This window comes from Accipiter gentilis, chromosome 10 (genome assembly GCF_929443795.1).
Source record: "Accipiter gentilis chromosome 10, bAccGen1.1, whole genome shotgun sequence".
NCBI classification, from domain to species: domain Eukaryota; kingdom Metazoa; phylum Chordata; class Aves; order Accipitriformes; family Accipitridae; genus Astur; species Astur gentilis.
In genome coordinates, this window is record NC_064889.1 from 22,304,287 (window position 1) to 22,322,619 (window position 18,333).

At 46.1% G+C, this 18,333-nt stretch overlaps 1 protein-coding gene across 2 annotated transcripts in view; it reads right to left on the reverse strand.

Moving 5' to 3' along the window:
* ADAMTS17 (ADAM metallopeptidase with thrombospondin type 1 motif 17) overlaps positions 1-16,868 on the reverse strand; it is a 198,485-nt gene extending 181,617 nt beyond the window's left edge. For both annotated transcript variants that reach the window (XM_049811684.1, XM_049811685.1), the window contains exons 1-3: positions 16,743-16,868; positions 15,648-16,012; positions 5,413-5,578 (exon numbers count right to left, since the gene is read on the reverse strand). In XM_049811684.1, coding sequence (XP_049667641.1) covers positions 5,413-5,578; positions 15,648-16,012; positions 16,743-16,812 — 601 coding nt within the window. In that variant the 5' untranslated portion in view covers positions 16,813-16,868. The remainder of the gene's footprint in view (positions 1-5,412; positions 5,579-15,647; positions 16,013-16,742) is intronic.
* Between the last annotated feature and the right edge of the window lie 1,465 nt (positions 16,869-18,333).

Below are 18,333 nucleotides of genomic sequence, written 5' to 3' on the forward strand. Positions count from 1 at the left end.
AATGATGCCATGCTTCAGAGCAAATGAAACCCAACCATTCCTTCCTTCCCCCTCACAGCACATGCACCTGGAAACCTTTTAATAGGTTTTCTGTTTGCCTCACAGGGGCTCATGTTCATGTCTGAGCGGAAATGTGCATTGTGACTTGAACTCTTTCTCCTGCTGGATGAGAGGTGATAAAAAAATACTTATACACATATCATATGACTAACAATAGCACCTGGCCCATGGTGATGGGATATGTCCTTTGCTGATGGAGCACTTCAGAATTTAAACAAAGGAATTAAAACATCAGCCCTGAATCCACAGACCTGGGATTTTTTTTTTTAACCCATTAGTAGGCACTTTCAGATTCAAATCTCAAAGATCCAGTCATGCAAGACCCTAAGTACTTTCCCATTCCTGACTACAGCCAGATTAATCCTCTTAAACAGATTATTCCAGGAGAAATTTGGCTCCTACAAAGTTCTCCTGCAGCTCTAAAAATAATTTCGAGTGCTGTAGGACATGTTACGCCACTTAGACTAAAGGAGTCGTTTTAGAGATTTTAACAACCTCTTACAAACCAGACTGCTAGCATTACCTAGCCCCAAGGAACTGTTCAGCTCAGTTTCCCTCTCCCATGGCTGGGGTCTACAAGGAAAGTACCACGCTTCTGGGTGGAACACAAGAGGAATGCCCTTGGAAAGCTATGCTCTCTATCCCCTCAGTAGCGCTGACACATGCCACTTCCTGATTAGGTTCATTTTGCTTTCTTGAAACGCTTGCTTCCTCCCCCTACAAATACTCACACAAGTCATATCACCATGCATCTTTTTTTACAATCAATTAAGTTCATATATCACAGGACCACTACTGACAACAGAAATTTGTGATTGAGCAATTTAGCCCTGTCTAAATTCTTAAGACAAGATCAATAATTAACATTAAAATTTCAGTATCTGATGCTTTGTATTTTATTTGAATTCCAAATAACCCCAGATCATGCCAGTTACTGCTGAATTACAACATTTTAAGAAGAAAATACCTTTAGAGGTGATTCTTGTCTGTTCATAAAATACAAAAAGAACAGCGAAGGACTGGAAAATGCCCAAGCATGGCAATTCTGCAGCTTTGAAAAATACTCATTTTATATTTTATTTACACAGACATGTATTTTTCTGTTGTTGCACAATACAGGATGTGTATCTAAAATGTCTAGCGTGCAAATATTTCCCACGTATTTACAACCTCCATTCTTTCCTGCCAAGTTTTAGCCTGGATGAGCCAAATTACAAGCCACTGAAAAACAACCTCTAGTACAAATCTGAACAGTCCTTCACACTGCCAGTTGGTGTGTACCATAGTAAAGAGACCTTTTCCCAGGAGAAACTCTGGAAGCATGCCCCTAGATCATCATTTCCACACAATTTCATTAGGAATGGACCTTTTGTGTGTCAGAGAGGATTAATTTTTTTGTTTCTAAACTCCTTGTGCACAAAAGTTAATCCAAACCAGACAGGAGTCAATTAGGTCGTTAACGTGCTAAGCCTATTAACAGCCAGGACTTACATTTCTTTCCTGCAACAATGAAAAACATTCAGGAGTCTGCCTTAAGTGGCAAGGCCCATGAGCAATTTCATTATTTTATGACACGGCTACTTGAAGCGGTGGCTGTTTGCATGAGCAAGCAGCACTCCCCACTGTGCAGCAGTCAGGTGCTTTCTTCCCTTTTTTAGCACAGCCAGCCTGCAGTCAACACAAAGAATAAGCACCCAAGGGATACAAATTCTGTTCTCAGCTGTTCTGCAAACTCCTGTGTGATCCCAGGCCAGGGCAGGGAATCACACAGTCCCAGATTTTCCTCACCTACCTGCTGGGGGAGGGACTAAAGCTATCCTGGTCTCCCGCAAGACTGAGAGAAGCCCACTTTCTTAGCCCCTCAAGTAACACCAGTTAGGAAAAAAGTCCACTCAGAGAACAAGATCCATAGCCTTAAATAAATTTTACATCAGACTATTAATCTCCCTCTGCCTCAACCCAGAAACACACTCAGCCCATGTGGCCTGGCCACCACGTTTGCCTGAGCTGAGCTATGGTAGTAGTGTGTGCGCATGTGTGCATGTCTGTGCTCTTAGCGCAACAAATATGAAGAACTTCAGTGACTTTCCTTGCAGTAGGGACTCTAGTTCCTCAGGCTGTCCATGGATTAGGAACCTAACAGATACGTAATTAATTTTGCTGACACACAGAGTTAAGTGCAATCACGCCATGTAAGAGCAAGGGTCCACCTAGCCTGTGCCATGAGGTCCCCCAAGCTCAGGACCTGCCTGTCAATCACCTCTGGGCCAACACGAGGAGGACAAAGCTTGCAGGGAGGATCCCAGCAACTGTGGGGTCTATTCATATTCCCTTTTGGACAAAGCAGAGAAGAGCAGCATGTAGTGGGTCCCCAGACACCTTTAGGAAGCAGTAGGTGCTACCGGAAACACTTTTCAGTGTCCCCTTTTAATGTCTTATTTTTACTGTTCTGATACCTTGGTACTCACTCACCTCCTCTTTTCCATTTATGATCCCATATAATTACCCAGTGTCTCCCCAATTTCCTTTCCTTTAATCCCTCTTCTCAGGGAGGAAATTTCAGTTCTGCCAAGGACAGGCAGCACCCTGCCTCTAGACAGAAGGTCAGAAGGTTCAGTGGCAAAAGGATGAGGCAGATTTCCTGGACTGGTTTTGGTTCAGTTCAGCTTTTAACTAATGCCTGTCTTATTTTACAGTGTAAGAATTCTGGAATGCATTTTCTTTGAACACAGTGCTGCAACACCTACAGTACTTGGCTAGGAAATCAGAGTGGTGCTGAATTCTGATGTTTCCTCTAAAAAGAGACATAGGGGATCTGTAACTCTAACCAGAACCAAGATTTCATACTCAGAGAATCAAGAAGATTGGCTTAGTCTGAACCCATGAGAATGATAAACCTGCTGAACTACTAAGAGCTCAACTCCACAGAGGAGAAAATAAAGGTCCTGGCTACAGGATTTACCAACAGGCAATGCCAGCTAGAAGGCAAACTTATGAGCCAGCACAGGTCATCTCTGCTGGTACATAGGCTTGTTTAAATAATAAAAAAAAAAAAAAAAAAAAAAAAAAAAAAAAGATAGATACAAAAACTGAGAGATACAGGCAAACTTTAAGTTCATGGCTGCCTATTCCAGTCAGTTCCTTCAGACCTCTTCTTCCACTGCTGTTCCCAATAAGGAAGACTTTTGTGCCTCCCGCTGCTGCCATGTCCCTTTACATCCCTCAACAGCATTTGTTCCTGACCACTTAACTGTTGCCATACTAGCGAGTCTTACTCTTGTACCGGTTAAACCTGCCAGTCCTGCTTCCCATTTTGTCCCTTTGGCAGCCCAGTAGAAGACAGCATAGATGCCTTGCTATGATCAGTGAATAGTTAGCCATGTTCTCTTGAAAAGTCATAGGAAATAACAATATCAACATCTGTTTTATTATTATTAACACCAAACAAAAATACAAAAAACCACTCAAATGAAAAGGGTGAAGACAGCTGCATCTTTTCAGCATTTCAGGTGCTAAGCATTAGAACACCAGCAAGGTTTGCAGCAGCTCACAGGCACACACTCTAAGTGCAAAATTATAGTAAAGCTACTGACATTCTGTTGTGCCTTGGCTGGAGAAAGGTGAAAGACAGGAGAAAAATATTGCCAGGAGGACCATCACCAAAGAACTGGATCTCCTTACTGTTAGTCTCCCATTCCAATGGAGACTCTAGGGCTTAAAATCGGATCCACAATTATCACTTTTTTTTATTTTATTTAAAAACCAACTTCAACATTGTCATGCTGGGTCACAACGGAAGACTGATAAAAACTGATAAACACCACTAGCATCTCACATACCTATGGAGACCCATAGGAGTTAAGTCCAGGATCCTAACACTGGCAAGGTGTGTCAGCATGACACTGGGAACTGAATCCAGAGCGTCAGAGAATGTCTACTATCAGCTGCTAGACACGCAATTTAAATCTAAATCATTGCCATTTCTCAGGAAGCTGGTTCACCTCCCAACTCTTGTTATATTACAGAAACCCCACTGAAACAATATATCTCATATTGCTAAACTATTTAAGCAGAAAAGCACTAGAAATTGCTTGAGAGGTTGTTGTTTGGTCCAAAATAGCTTCACACATGCGGGACATCTGTATCCACAGCCAGTGTAACAGGATGGCAGACAAAAACTGCTCAAGCACTCAACCACCTAACTTACACAGGATCCCTACTGTCACAGTTGTAGCTCCTTCAATATCCAATCTAGCTAAATTAAAGTTAACCTAGGGATACCTATATGAGTTGCTGTCACATTTTGGACTCCCAGACCTCAAGCCTGGGTTCACAGATCTTCAAGGAAAGCCAAACACCTTAAAAGTTTCTTTGCGATCTCTATGAGCTAATTCCCTCTAACTTAAGGCGGGGGGTGGGGGGGGGGGTGGGGCGGGGGGGAGGGGGAGTTCCATTTATCTCACAAAACCTTAAAGCAAACAGTTTAAAAGTTGCCAGTCAAAGAAACAAGAAGCCCTATAGCATGATAGCTAAAGCTTAAGTTTGACAGGTCAAACTCCAGAAAGAAAAAGCAAAATCAAGTCCCTAGTTAAAAAAAAAATTACCTTGCTGAACTACATCTGGCAGTTTCAAATGCATATAAGGCCATATAAAAGCAATAAAAAAAATAATAATACAAAGTCTGCCCAGTTGACTGTGTACCCTGATACACTCTATTATGGATCGTGTGCTCTGCTAGACAGAAGTAAAAATGATGACATATGAGAAGCTGAAAAAGAAAGCAAGTTGTTTTACAAAAGAAACTATGCATCTCTTCCCCTCTCCAGATATCTTTTCATCCTATTATGAGCTGGATCCCTGGAGCTGGACTCCACAGATGATACTTCTGATTAAATTATAAGAAAGTATCCACGTTGACGCTTTCCACATTCTGAAATGCAAGTATCACCATTCTATCCATGCTGACTTGGCACAACCCTAGTAGAAAGGCAAGATGAAAGAGCACACCTTACCACTGACTACAGTTTCAAAATTTGGGCCTTTGCTAAAAACATTGCGAATACCTTCCTGAGCAGTGGTCACATTGCATGGTTAAAGCAGAAATTTACTCTGACCCATCATCAAGTTTATGATCTCACAAATTGAATGTTACAGCATATATCCTAACAATTTTTATACTTGTGATGTGACTCCTGCTTGAAGTAGCAGAAGGATTCATTAATGCATGTCATTTTTCACTAGCTCCAGCTGCCTAAATGCTTGAATTACAAAATACAGACATATCTGGCAGAACAACAGTTAAAAATATAATTGCATATTCATGGCTGCTCTCTTGAGCCACTTCAAGCTCACCTGCTACGACCTTGCAGTGCTCATCAGGAATGTGTGACTTCATGGGATGGCTTGATTTAGTGGATCGTCTTCGCCTGATGAAGTGTTCTTTTCCACTAAATGAGGTCTCTGATGTATTCACTGGTTGTATTAGCATGTGCTCTGATCCAATTTGGATATAGCCAACCTGTCCACAAAAGAGAACAAAAAAACACCCCATCAGTTTGGTATCCTGACCTTGTCTATCAATGCAGTCTGAACCTAGACCATTTCGCTGCAATCATTATTTACAGCGTGAGGAAATGAAAAGTGATTATGATCATGTTCAGTCTGCATCATGCAGACTAAAGAACTTCATCTGCTTCTCATATTTATTTTTTGTATCACTGAGCACTATTTAGAAACATTGTGCACTGTACATGTACAAAGAAAAGGTGGGGGTTCTTGTCAACACCTTTCCTTTCCCTTCTTTCTCTCCCTCCAGCAAGAGCATCACTCTAGCTGGAAGCCTAAATACATATGTCTTGAGATGCTCAGCTCACATGAGGATGAATAAATTCTATTAACAAAAATCCTTTCATAATCACCTTTCTAATTGCCAGCTGGAACTGCATTGTTATTAAATGGCATTTACTATCTCAGTAGAGCAAAGAGGTGAGATTGCCTGCAAACAGGACACCGCCTGTGTGTATCAGTGTTGCAAACAACACTAAGTGAATTGATGTCCTAAGTATGACTTGTAGAGACACCTACATTTTTTTGGTGTGGGGATCAAATACCTCTTCTTGACTACAATAGGGGTCACACAGTAAGCACTGCTCTCCCTGCAAGCCATGGGTTGGGTTTCAGAGCTCAAGCTAGGAATGGACAGTTGTACCTTCCCAGTCACGAGATTTTCCACCATCCCTGGAACAAGTAAAACACAAGGAAGGCAAAGACCCTGTTTAAATAACAGTAGCCTCCATAGGCTACAGGTCAGAGCACTAAACCCCTGTCTGTCTTGCACCAAGTCCAGACCTTACAACAGGGCTGGCAAGAACATCTTTGGAAGGCAGCTTCTGCCACAGGAAAGCCCTCCTCTGCTTGCAACCCAGGGTTTTTAAGGTTCTTTTATGCCTTTTCCACTCCTTTTCTGGCATGAAGACAGTGAAAGCAAAGATATCACCTTAAAACTTAACAAAGCCTCCAGGTTTAGTAATCAACACTGAGGTTATAACACATTGGAGAAAGTGAGTAGGTACAATGAGGGTTTCTTTCTTACTTTTCATTGTACTAACCCAATGATTATTTGTATTGCAATTAAAGGTCTCGAAATACAGCTCTTTACCATATAGCCCCGAGAAAACTCTCTAGGTCTGATCCTTTCTGCTAGCAACAGAAGGCCTCATTTGGCCTGCCAGGAGGCATCAGATTGTGCCTATGGTACATCTTATAGGTAAAGGAGCTTACAAAGGGGTCCTGCTAGGTTGCATGCCTGTAACACCCATTCTATACATATAAAGAGAGACCAGACTTCCCCCCCACTCCCCACCCCGTGTTCTGTGCCAGCCAGGCAACCATCCAAATAAATGCTCTGCACGTACATGCAAATACTATATATTCAACAGCTGACTGTACTAATATGATTTATAATATACATTACATACATACTGTATATTGTACATTTCCACACCTCCCTGCCAAATTCAGTCTTCACGTACACCCAGGAAATCCCTTTGGCCTAGTATTTCCAGCAAGAGAAATTTCTGCTAATAGAAATGAGAACTCTCCTCTTTTGACAGCCATACTAACTGAACAACATTCAAGGGAAAACATAATCTCTCAGAAAGGGTCACTAATTTCAAAAGTGCACTTGGAGAAAAAAAAAATATAAAAATCAGTCTCTCTATTTGCCATGGCTGCAAAGACGACAGTAACAATTAGTCCCCTGTCTCTAAAGGGACAGGAGACGCCTCTTTTGGGGTCTTTCAAAAGAAACCTTGCCCCAAGGTCAATACTGATTAAGTATAAAATGCCTTGATACCTCCCAGAAGGGCTTCCATTTTTTAGGAAAAATTGACATTATTTCTTGGCCCCACAGAATGCATACCAGTTTACAAGACCCACTCTGCCCTGGAGTTTCCAAAAGGGCTGCCTCTTCATTTAAATTACAAGTTGGGCTTTGTTAGAATTGTTTCAGAGACAGCAAAAGCTCTAGTGACTTATTCTTCCAGCTTCCTTTACGATGCTCTCCACTACTTCCCCTCCTTGTTCCAATCTTCCAGCTGGGAGGTAGCCCCAGCCCCCTTTTTTAATATAAGTTTTAATTATTTAGAAGAAGGGTTGTAAATCTGGTACCATGGTACTAAAAGCCACACCAGAGCTCCTGAAAGACTGCCAACCATTTTTGTTGGTGCCAAAAATATGTAAGAAGTAGTCAGTTTCATCACCACCCGACACTATCCCAACTTTCTGGCATCAAGTGTGAAAATAATTTAAACCATTGGAAAGGACTTATGTTTCACATTTGGTTTGGAATTGTGAAACCTATGGAGGGAAAGAGCCATGCGTCTTCACCCTGGAATAGGTTAAGAAGCAATCTCCAGTTTAATCTGACAAGCCAAGTAGAGTTTCAAGCAGGAAGGATTTGCAGGATCAGGCCTGTAAAGTATTCCTAGGGAGTTAAAATTTTCCCCAAACTTGCCAGTTAGGTTCTAAAGAGTCCTCAAACCTGTTGGCCCAGATGAGATCTTTTGGACCTGGTAACCTGAATACTCTGGTCATTATTTTGCTTTTTCTGCAAGAAATGCATTCCTCATGTTGCTTCCCTCAAACCCTCCAACTACCAGATACTATACTGTGCAAATCTCAGCATGAGATATCAGACATCAGCACTAGACAAATACTCTATGCTTTTCTTCTCTAGTCTGTATGATGTTCAGGGACTGCAGAAAGCTGGATTTTGAAGACAAAGAAGTAAAACAGAAGACCATGTAACTGTCAGAGCTATTTTTCCCACATCTCTGGAAATCATTCCAATTAAATAAAATGCTTTGGATCTGCCAATTCACATTTGCCTGGGGAGATGCATATCAAAAGCTGGGATACTCCCTCTCATGCTTCTTTCACTGTGAGAGCCCGTATGAACAGAACCTGCCGCTGTGCCAGACCCCAGTATCACTCAGTGTCCAGGAAAGCAGCTGCTGCTCAGCCCCACCATCCCAGAGCACCTGAGACACAGAAGTCATCAGGAGCCCAAAAATTCATAGGGGCACAGAAGTTCATCATCATCTGCATTATTAATCTAACCTGGATTTTACAGTTAGTATGACAGGGCCATATAGCTGACAGAATCATGCAGCTCAGCTAACAGGAAAGGCTGAAATGATTTCAGCCTCAAAAGGCAGACAACCAAACTGACAAGTTTATTAAAATAAACAATAATCCACACTTCCCACTACAGCCCCACTCACCACTGTGCTTAACGGTGGCTATATCTTTCATATTACGGATATTTCATATCCTTAATTTAGAAGTCAGCTCAACATTGCTCACTAGCAAAAAAGGCCCTGTTCTTCAAACCACCAAAATACTCTCACATACTTTTATCCAGAGTTTTACACATACATTGGTCACTTGAGCAATCTGCTCACTCTCTAATCTACTCTTGTACTACCAGTGGTTCACTCTTCTTCCACACATTATCTTCCTTGTCACTGGAGCTTTTCTTCGGCTAAATGACAGCAGAGAAAGGAGAAAGGTCCTCACACCGTATCACTAAAATTACAACCGTAACAATGGGACTGTTAGTGCTGGCACTCAAATAGCATTTGTAATCACATGGCCCTGCTTCGCTGGCTTCACTATTCTGTCTCTGTCCCCTGGTAGTACTGGTGGAGCTACAACAGCTCAAGGGCTAACTCGGGACAGGAATCCAAATCTTCAGTGTTGTCTGCACGTGGTTCTGGACCTTCCCACACATTAATACTCTCCAACAGTTACACTGTTTTTCCAGCTCTTTTTATTTTCACAACATCTTTGAATGATATCTGTGAAATGCTGAATCTTTAACAGATTTTTCTTTTGCTCCTAAGTGTTCATTAGTTACATACATATGAACATGCTGAAAAGAGAACAGTTTTAAACATCTGACAAATTCCATTCCCTTCCCAATTTCTCAACCATTACACTGTAAATCTTAGTTTAACCATTTCCTCAAAGTTAAAAGGAAGTTAATATTTGAAGTGATGAACAAAAAACAACACAAATACAGTTTAATAAACTACACGTGGCTTTTAGCCCTGTCCTTATTAACCATGCTTCAGCTTTAAGTTAGTTATTATTTACAAGTGCAATTCAAGCAAATTTAAAACAAAAGCTTTAAATTAGGTCTTGCTCTAGTGTCATTTCAGGTTTACACTCAGTTATGAAAGCAGATCATACCTAGGAATGTCTGACTGCACCTCTGTCCCAGCCTGCCCCAGCCTCCGAGTCTGCTAAAACAAGGAAACCACAACATGCTCTCCCTTTTGTCCACTGTGGAAGGGGAAAGAAAAATCCCACCACAAAGAAACGGAGTACAGTAATTTTAAGAGATTTAACTTTTCAGCTCATGGACCAGCTATGGATGAATGCCAGACAGCTCCTCTCCCAGACAAGGGAATTCAGCAGAGCTGAAGGTTTCCTCAGGGGAAATTGTATCATCTTATAATCCTAGCATGCCTCCACTGCCCTGCTTCACATAACAGCAGAGGCTCTTGCAGTCACCTGAAGGGCAGCACCACCCTGTTGCACACAGAAAACACTCACTACCACTGGACAGAGACTGAGCTCAGCAAGCTGCAGGCATCTGCTCTAAACCAGGCATCATCTCTCTCTACAGTCAACGAAGAAAGGCCCTCACCTTCAAAGTGACAATTCACCAATTTAAAGTACCTAAGAAACAGGACAAACCATCAGGGGAAGTGCCCATCTTTATCAGTCGCTCTCCCCTAGGTAACTACAGTCAGGTTTAAAACCAATAGACTGTGGCCTATTCTGTATTCTTCTCTTTTCCCAAGGACAATGCAGATTTACCATTGCACTAGGAGTCCTTTGAGATTGCTCATTCCCTGGAGGCTGTAGTCCAACCTACTCAGTTCTCTTTGCCCTGACTGGCCTTCCATATTGGATCCAAAACCACACTCAGACATCCAGTTCCTGTGTAGGCACTTACACCCACCTGAAAATCAGTGGGAGTTCCGAGACCCTAGAAAAAGCTATGCATCCAAACAGTGTTTGTATCTGGCACCACAACATCACTTGTGAACAGCAATGTGGGCAATAGCAAGGGCAGAATTTCCCAGGTACTGCAGCTAACTAGGAAATAAATTTCTGGCATTTAACCTTTAGTACCCAAATACACACTCGGGACTTTATAAAAATCAGCATTTTCCCTTATCACCTCCAGCAGACTTACAGCACCTCTGCCCCAACCTTCCTGAAAAAAGGAAACACTTGGCTGACACAGAGTTCAGATGGATGCTCTATCGTCTCTCCTTGCCCATACTTGCCAAAGCTTGTCTATTTCTACACCTTCACAAAGTTTGTGGATGATACCAAGTGAAAGGGACACACCAGAATGAAGAGCCACCATTCAGAAATATTTTAACAAGCTGGAAGATCTGTCCACCAGGAGTTGCATGAGGTTTAACAAAGGTAAATGTACATGAAGCTTGGAAGAAAAGAAGCCCTTTTCTTCTCTGCATAGATTGTATGAGACAACACTGCAAAATGTTTAAGGTTTCCCAACTTCCAGCATGCATTTCTTATGGTGTAGTGTGAAAACTTTATATGAACAAGCCTGAACAGGAGGAATCCACAAGCTCTTCTCTTACCTCAGCCAAGAAGGACAATCCACTTTAACTAGAGACTGGCCAAGGAGCAGTCCTGAACCCAAAATCAAAGATTCCAGATTTCAAAACGGAAGAGAAGTTACTTAGAATTAAACCTCTGCCTCTAAAGTCATCCCAGTGATTTTCAGCTTTCAGATATGGTTTCTGAACAGACAAGAGTTTTCAAGTTCATTTGTAAGTCAAAACCTAATGCTCATTTTAACATGAACCTGTGACCCTCTTAAAACTGTAACTGTTTCAAAAATTTAGGTACAAGAATATTGAAAAGCCTACGCCAGTTTTAAGGTACAGACGTTGCAGTCCAACTGACTGCATAGCAGTCCAGCACTTCAACATGTGAAAGTGACCCTAGTACCAAAAAAAAGTAAAAAATTAATATATTAAATGAAGCCTTTGGGAGTCCCAAATTTTGCAGAAAGCTTGAGGCAGCATTTTGCCTTGTAAAACCAGGAAATTAGTCTTCTCAAAGGGCACAGGACCCTGCCTATCTCTCTTATCTTGGGTCCGCAGGACTGAAAAGCCCTGCTAGGACTCAGAAAAAGCATCATTGCAGTCACAGCACAAATATGTGGTGCTGAAAGGGCCTCCTCTACTGTGCTCTCCAGGCTTCATTTGAAAAAGCTCTACAGAAGGTAACACTGCTCTGCCAAACTTTGCTAGAGAGGGTAAGGGCAGCACACTGAGAGCAATAGTCAAAACGTAACTGTGAAATTGCACCTGAAAGCAATGGCTAAGTAGTTCTGAGTTGTATCAAGCGAACTGGAATTTCCTTGCTGGAGAGAGACCTAACATACATCATCTAGGAACTGATCTCAAAAGCAGAGACTTTAGTCCACTACACAACTCAACTCAAGGTAACACACACCATGGCCTTACACAAAGCTGGAACTTTCCAAAGAAGAGGCAACTTCCTGTATTCTAGCATTGGCCAGAAGAGCTACAGAATTTTGCTCCTGCCTGTGTCTCCCAGCACCAGGAAAGGACAGACCAGTCCTGCGGTGTGGTCAGAATCCAAGTGTTTACACAACTGCATTCCCCAGAGAGGATGCAGTCCTACCAAGTTGAAGGCAGTAGCACTTTCCAGGAACATAGTACCTCTTGTCTACACTGCAGTTCCCAGGTTGTCAAGAGGAACAAATTGGAATATCCTCACATGCGGTACTTTAACTGTGCAGATGAGACCTTAGGTACACCAGTCCTAAACATGCTATGGCCTGCTGTAGCTACAAGAGTATGGCCACCCTTCTTGATGCAATCGCAAGCGGTAGGAGGAAACTACAACAGACCACATACTGGTTAACGGCAGCATCTGCGAGCAGAGTTTAAAAAACAAAACATAACCTTTAGATGCCACACTGGGAATCTGATATCTTTACCAGGAAGCAATTGCTTGGTCTGGTTGTAGCTCAGTTTTCATGCCACTGTGTCAGGGATTTTGTTTTTATTAGAACTCCACTTGCCGTGATCATTTTATATCACTTTTTGTGTGATTTATGGCATAGTTGAGGAATATGATTACACAAAGTCTAAGTCAGCTGGAGATCAGGATACAGTATTATTACCTACTCTACTTCTTAGCAACCAGCTTTTCTGAATGAGATGTCCTGATCATCCAGTTCAAGTCTAACAAGCACTCCCATACTGGAGTTTTCAGGAAATCTCCCACTGCAGCACTAGCACTACTCAGGAGGAAAATGCCAGGATAAACAGGCTGCAAGGTTTCCACTACCAAGGTCTTCTAGTTCAGCGTGCAGGCCTCGTCCATATCCCCACCTGCGAGGCTGTGCTGCTGCTGCTGAGGGCAAAGCTTTATTCTTTCCGCTGCAAACAGGGCTTAAGGAAGCAGTGGGAAAATACAAGACCCACTGTAGTGATGGTCTTGGTATTTTAAATTGCCAGACTAGGAGGCAAAAAATTTGGGCTCTGGAGTCACCTGATCTCAGTTCCACTCATGGCAGATTCAAGACTTCCTAGATAATTTGAAGCAAACTCTTAATTCCTCTGATCCCAGAAAACATCTTACTACTAAATTGCACAGCTTTCACTACAAGTATGCTAATTTAGCACGACCACTGCAAAAGGCTGTGTAAAAACCGTAAGTGGGCTAAAATCTGATATGTTTCATGTTTAAGAATAGATTTAAGAAGCCAAAATGTCCATTTAGCTAGAATAATAAGGTCTATCTACATGGTGATGTGGATCAATTTAATGAAACCATTTCAAAAGTTAATGAGGTTCATCTTAAGTTTGGGTTGATCCTAAAGACACTTGAGTCTTCTGTTCTCTAGTTTTCAGTTCACAAGGGCATTATAAACCTTAACTTGCTTACATGTATCATGTGCCTGCTCTTAGCCCTTTTCCCGTTCCTGGTGATTATCTGAATGAAGAGTAAATGAATGGATTCCTCTAATACAAAAAGAGTACCCCAACACGCAGAAATATATCTCTCAACACATCTGCCCACACCACTCTCAGCACTCCCAGGATCAGATCCACAGGCAAAGGCAAGCCGAGCTTTACCAACACTGCCACTTAAACATGTGGCAGTATGGGCTATGGTCCCCAAAGGGTGCCACAAACGAGTAGCTTTGACACCGATCACTTTTTGATCCCAAGTTCATCTAGCTCAGTTAGGTCAGTTTAGTTGTTGCTTAGAATTCACGTGATACAAACAAATATTGCAATATTGCAGCTTATATTTGCGGAGTAATGAACAAAGACTAACAAGTCCTGTTTCTTTTCCAACTTTTCTACTGGGAATATCGCCAATCTTTTTCACTCCCCCTCCTCCATTCCCTGATCTCAGGCAGTTAATACTGTGCCTACAACTACATTCCTCTTTTTAAAAAGGTTCCTTCTCTGCCTGTTTGTGCTTTTCAGCTCTGCTGGAGTAGGTAGCTTTGGAAGCCCAGCACTTCATGAACAGGATTAACAAAACGTGCCTAGTGACAAAAGCGTAGAGCTGTTAGTGATTTAAAGCTTGAACCAGAGATATCAGTTTTAAACTCTGAGAAAGCCCTCAGTGGTATACAGCTCAATTTACAGTGCCACTCAAACACAGCATCTCAGAGCCTTTTTTTTTTTTTTTTAAACCTGAGGCACAGCGCCCTCATATGGTTCAGGGTGGAAGGACAGAGCCCCAACTGCAGAGCACATGCAGTGCTTCTTACTGCAAAGTTTAAGACCAAATCTCCATCACAAGGTCTGTACTGAGAAGTTAAGCACACATCCCAGGACCATGTACTGGGAGTCTATGCTTAACACCTCGGTGACTTTCTGAAGTAGTTTCAGGATATCAACAATAATTACAAACTAGCCATCATCTTAAGTGTCTAAGTCTTGCCCACTGAGAAACAGAAAGGATGTTCCACGCAAGACCACCTCTTCTTACCAGGACGCTCAGAGGAGAGCCCTGGCCCTGTGAAGCCACCTGAAAACACTGCAACCTCAGGCAGAGAAACCCTGACACCTGAGGTGTGAAAAGTATCCCTGAGAGGGATGGTTCCTCCAACCATGCCAGAGTACCGGGTGGCCCTACACCACAGCTCCCACAAAACACCCTCACACACCAACACCAATTGCACCAGCTGGGTGGAAAGGGCCAGCTGAAGAAGAGCCTGCTGTCCCCAGGCTGTACTGCTGAGGCCATGCACAGCTGCTGGCAGAGTGAGCCAGGCAGGCAGGTGACCAAATCTCTCCCAGTGGGACCCAGCCACCAGCCAGATAGATGCAGAGGTATAGTGACAAGAGACGGTCCATCAGCCAGGACGCTCCTCCACAGCATCCTCAGCCCCGGCCGCCCATCCGCAGCGGACATGCTGTAGCTGAGGCCCGAGGCCCCTCAGGCATGGCTGAAGCTGGGGCAGCTCCCCCAGCGGAGAGCCGGGGCAGACCGCAGACCCACACTGGGACAGCCGCGATGCTCGCCAGGGCCCGGAAGGTGAGGGGACGAGCAGGACAGCGGGGAAGCAGGCAGGAGGTGCATGGCGCCGAGGTGAGGTGTGGGCACGGCTCAACGGCCGCTTCCCGCCTCCGCCGGGCAGGGCGGCTGGGGGCAGCTCCCGGCGCACGGAGCCAAGGCTGACAGGAAAGTCTTCACGGGGGACACCGGAGAGGGTCGCCAGGGCCCGGGGAGGCGAGGGGACAGGCAGGACAGCGAGCAGGAGGTGCGCGGCGCTGAGGCGAGGTGTGGGCACGGCCCAACGGCCGCTTCCCGCCTCCGCCGGGCAGGGAGCGGAGCGGGGCGGGGGTGGGTCGGGCAGGGAGCGGAGCCGCGGCTGACAGGAAAAGCCTCGCGGGGGCGGCGGAGAAACTCGCCGCAGCCCGGGGGGACGGTCGGGGAAGCGGCCCGCGCTGAGGGGAGGCGGGTCGGGGTGGCAGTACCAGCCCGGCGCAGGTGCTGAGGGAGGCGAAGGAGTCGCTGCGGTTCAACACGTGTCCCGTGTAGAAGCAGAGCCGCTCCTCCGGGGGCCGCCGGGGGCTGGGCGTCCGCCGCGCCTCCCCGCGCCGCTGCTCCACCACGAAGCCCCGGGCGAGGAAGCGCAGGTCGCGGCGGAGGTGCAGGTAGAGTTCGGCGCCGGCGGCGGGCAGGCGGAGCAGCAGGGCCTCCGCCGCCGCCGCCCGCTGCCGCGGCAGCGCCCGCCGGCGCCGGGGGCCGCCGCGATCACCTCGCAGGGCGGGCGGCAGCAGGTGGATCTTCTCCAGCACCACTCGCTCCGGGATCACCACTTCCAGCTCCGCTCCGCCAGCTGCAGGCGAGAAGGAGAGAGGCTCAGGCGCTCGCACCCCCGCGGGCCGGTCCCGCGGCCCGACGGGGCGGCCGGGGGCCTGCGCCCCGCCAGCCCCCGTCCCCCCCCCTCCCGTCCCCTCGGGGACGCCCCGTCCTGCCGGGGCGAGGACAGCCCTGCGCTCGGATTTCAGCGCAGATACTCATGCACTGGAAATTGTGAACAGGCTGCAGAGACAATGGAGCCAGCGGAGGAAAGGGATTTATTTCTCTCTCTCTCTATATATATATATACACGCATATATTAGAGACAAAAATGTGCAGGGAAGAGAGGAATAAAGCAAATGCTAAAGCTACTTGTATCATTAAAAAAATATATAGCTCAGACACAAGCATCGCATTTCACCAACCCCAATAAAAATCTGCAGGGAGAAGGGGAAAAGCAGAGCAAGCCGAAGCCGCAGCCAAGGACAGTCAGCAGCTTTCCACATGAAACGTTACAGCAGCAGCAGCGAGAGGACAGGAAAAGAAAATACAAAAGCCTGGAGCAATTCATCCTGCAGACTGGGACCGCGGCCACGCAGGGGATCCGGTGCATGCCCTGCGGTCTGCGCCGGCATGCTGCCGCCCAGGGCCGGCGCCCACCGCCCGCCCCGCCGGACCCGCGGCGCGGGGCTGCCCGCGGCGAGGGCTGTCAGCGCCGCCGGGGAAGGGGATGCCGGGCGCGGGGAGCCAGGGGAGGGAAAAGCTACCTGTGCCGGCGTCCAGTCCCCAAAGCAGCAGGCAGGGAAACACGAGAGGCAGGAGGCAGCCGTCAAACATCTTATGGCAGCGGCGGGGCCCAGCGCGGAGCGGAGGCGGCGGCAGCGGGAGCCCGGGCCGGACTGAGCCCTCCCCGCCCTCGGAAAAAGTAATCAGCGCCGCCGACAGCCCCGGCGTGGTGGGCGCCCGGCCACGCCCCTCCCCGCGGCCCCGCGCTCTCATTGGCGCGGGCACTCACCGGGCCACGCCCCTCTCTTCCCCATTGGCTGCGAGCTGAACGAGCTGGGCGGAGGGTTGGGCTGCGCGGGGAGGGGTGCACGTGGGTGGGGGCGGCCGGCAGGGGGCGCCCTCTCCTGCCCCGCGCGCGGGCAGGCGGACAGACACACCCCCCCCCCCCCCGCCAGAGCCGGTGCCCCCCTTCCCCGTGCCCTGCAGTGGGCATTTCTGCGACCAGTTCTCCCAGGCCTGCAACTGGTTTGGTGCCCAGGAAGCCGTTGGAAATACCCTAGCCTGAGGCATGGGAGGGCTGACAAAAAGCAGCCAACTGGTGGTCATCTCCGTCGCGTTTTCTGCATATCCTTTTCTTCATTACTAAAAGAATTGAGACACTGCTGCAGAAGCTGTCTTGAAAAATTCACCCGTTCCTTCATTTCCTGCAGCCTTTGCCACCGCCACCTGAAATACTGATCCCAGGACTCAGAAGACCAGGAAAAAATGGGGTTGGCAATATAGGAGCGCACAAAGATTTTAGGCAATGCTCTTGCATGTTCCTGGAAGCACTCATCACATGGATGAAAACAAGAAATGAGTGCATAAAGCTCAGGAGATATAAAAAATTATTTTTACAGTGGTGGACAAGAGGGGGATGCTAACTTAAAGCAGGGAGGACAGGTTGTTCAAGCTAGTTAAGAGGGCTGTTTGGGAGAGAAAGGAGGAAACTATCTGCCAGCTCCCTTTCCCTCTGTGTGCAGAGGACACTCACATCCTCACCCAGGTGCAACCAATTCCCATTTTCACTGAGATCCTGCAGCTGCAAGAGCTCCCTTCCTAGCTGATGGTTGGGTCTCATCCTGCATGTCTTCAGCTGCCCAGGGGTCAGGAAAAGTCAGCTTGGTCCAGGGGTTGTTGAGAGCAGTAGGGTGATTTCCAAGAGTAGAAAGATTTCCGCTGTCTTCGGTGGGCTTTGGATCAGATCCTGTGCTCCTGGCGTGGCTGAGTCACAGAAAGCAATAAAGACCCAATGCGTTAGCAGCTTTAAACTGCTGTTGCCCAGCAGGGCAGTGTCCTAGAGTTTAAACTTCTGCAAAAATCTGCAACTTTGTTACTGAAATTGTATAAGAATTCAAAGGAAGACCCATAAAACAGTGTGAATGACTCCGGCAGATCTCAGTGCAGCACCTACACAAGAATTGTCCAGAGTTGTACTGACAGTGGTAATGGCTCCAAGTTGCAAGCAAGGGGAATTAGATTTGGATGCTCATCCCTGAGAGGGCAGGCAACTGGGGTAGTGCTAAGAAAAGGGCTGACTGAATCTAGGAAAAGGACTGGTAAGAGAGATGAGTGGGTTAACACCATTTTCTC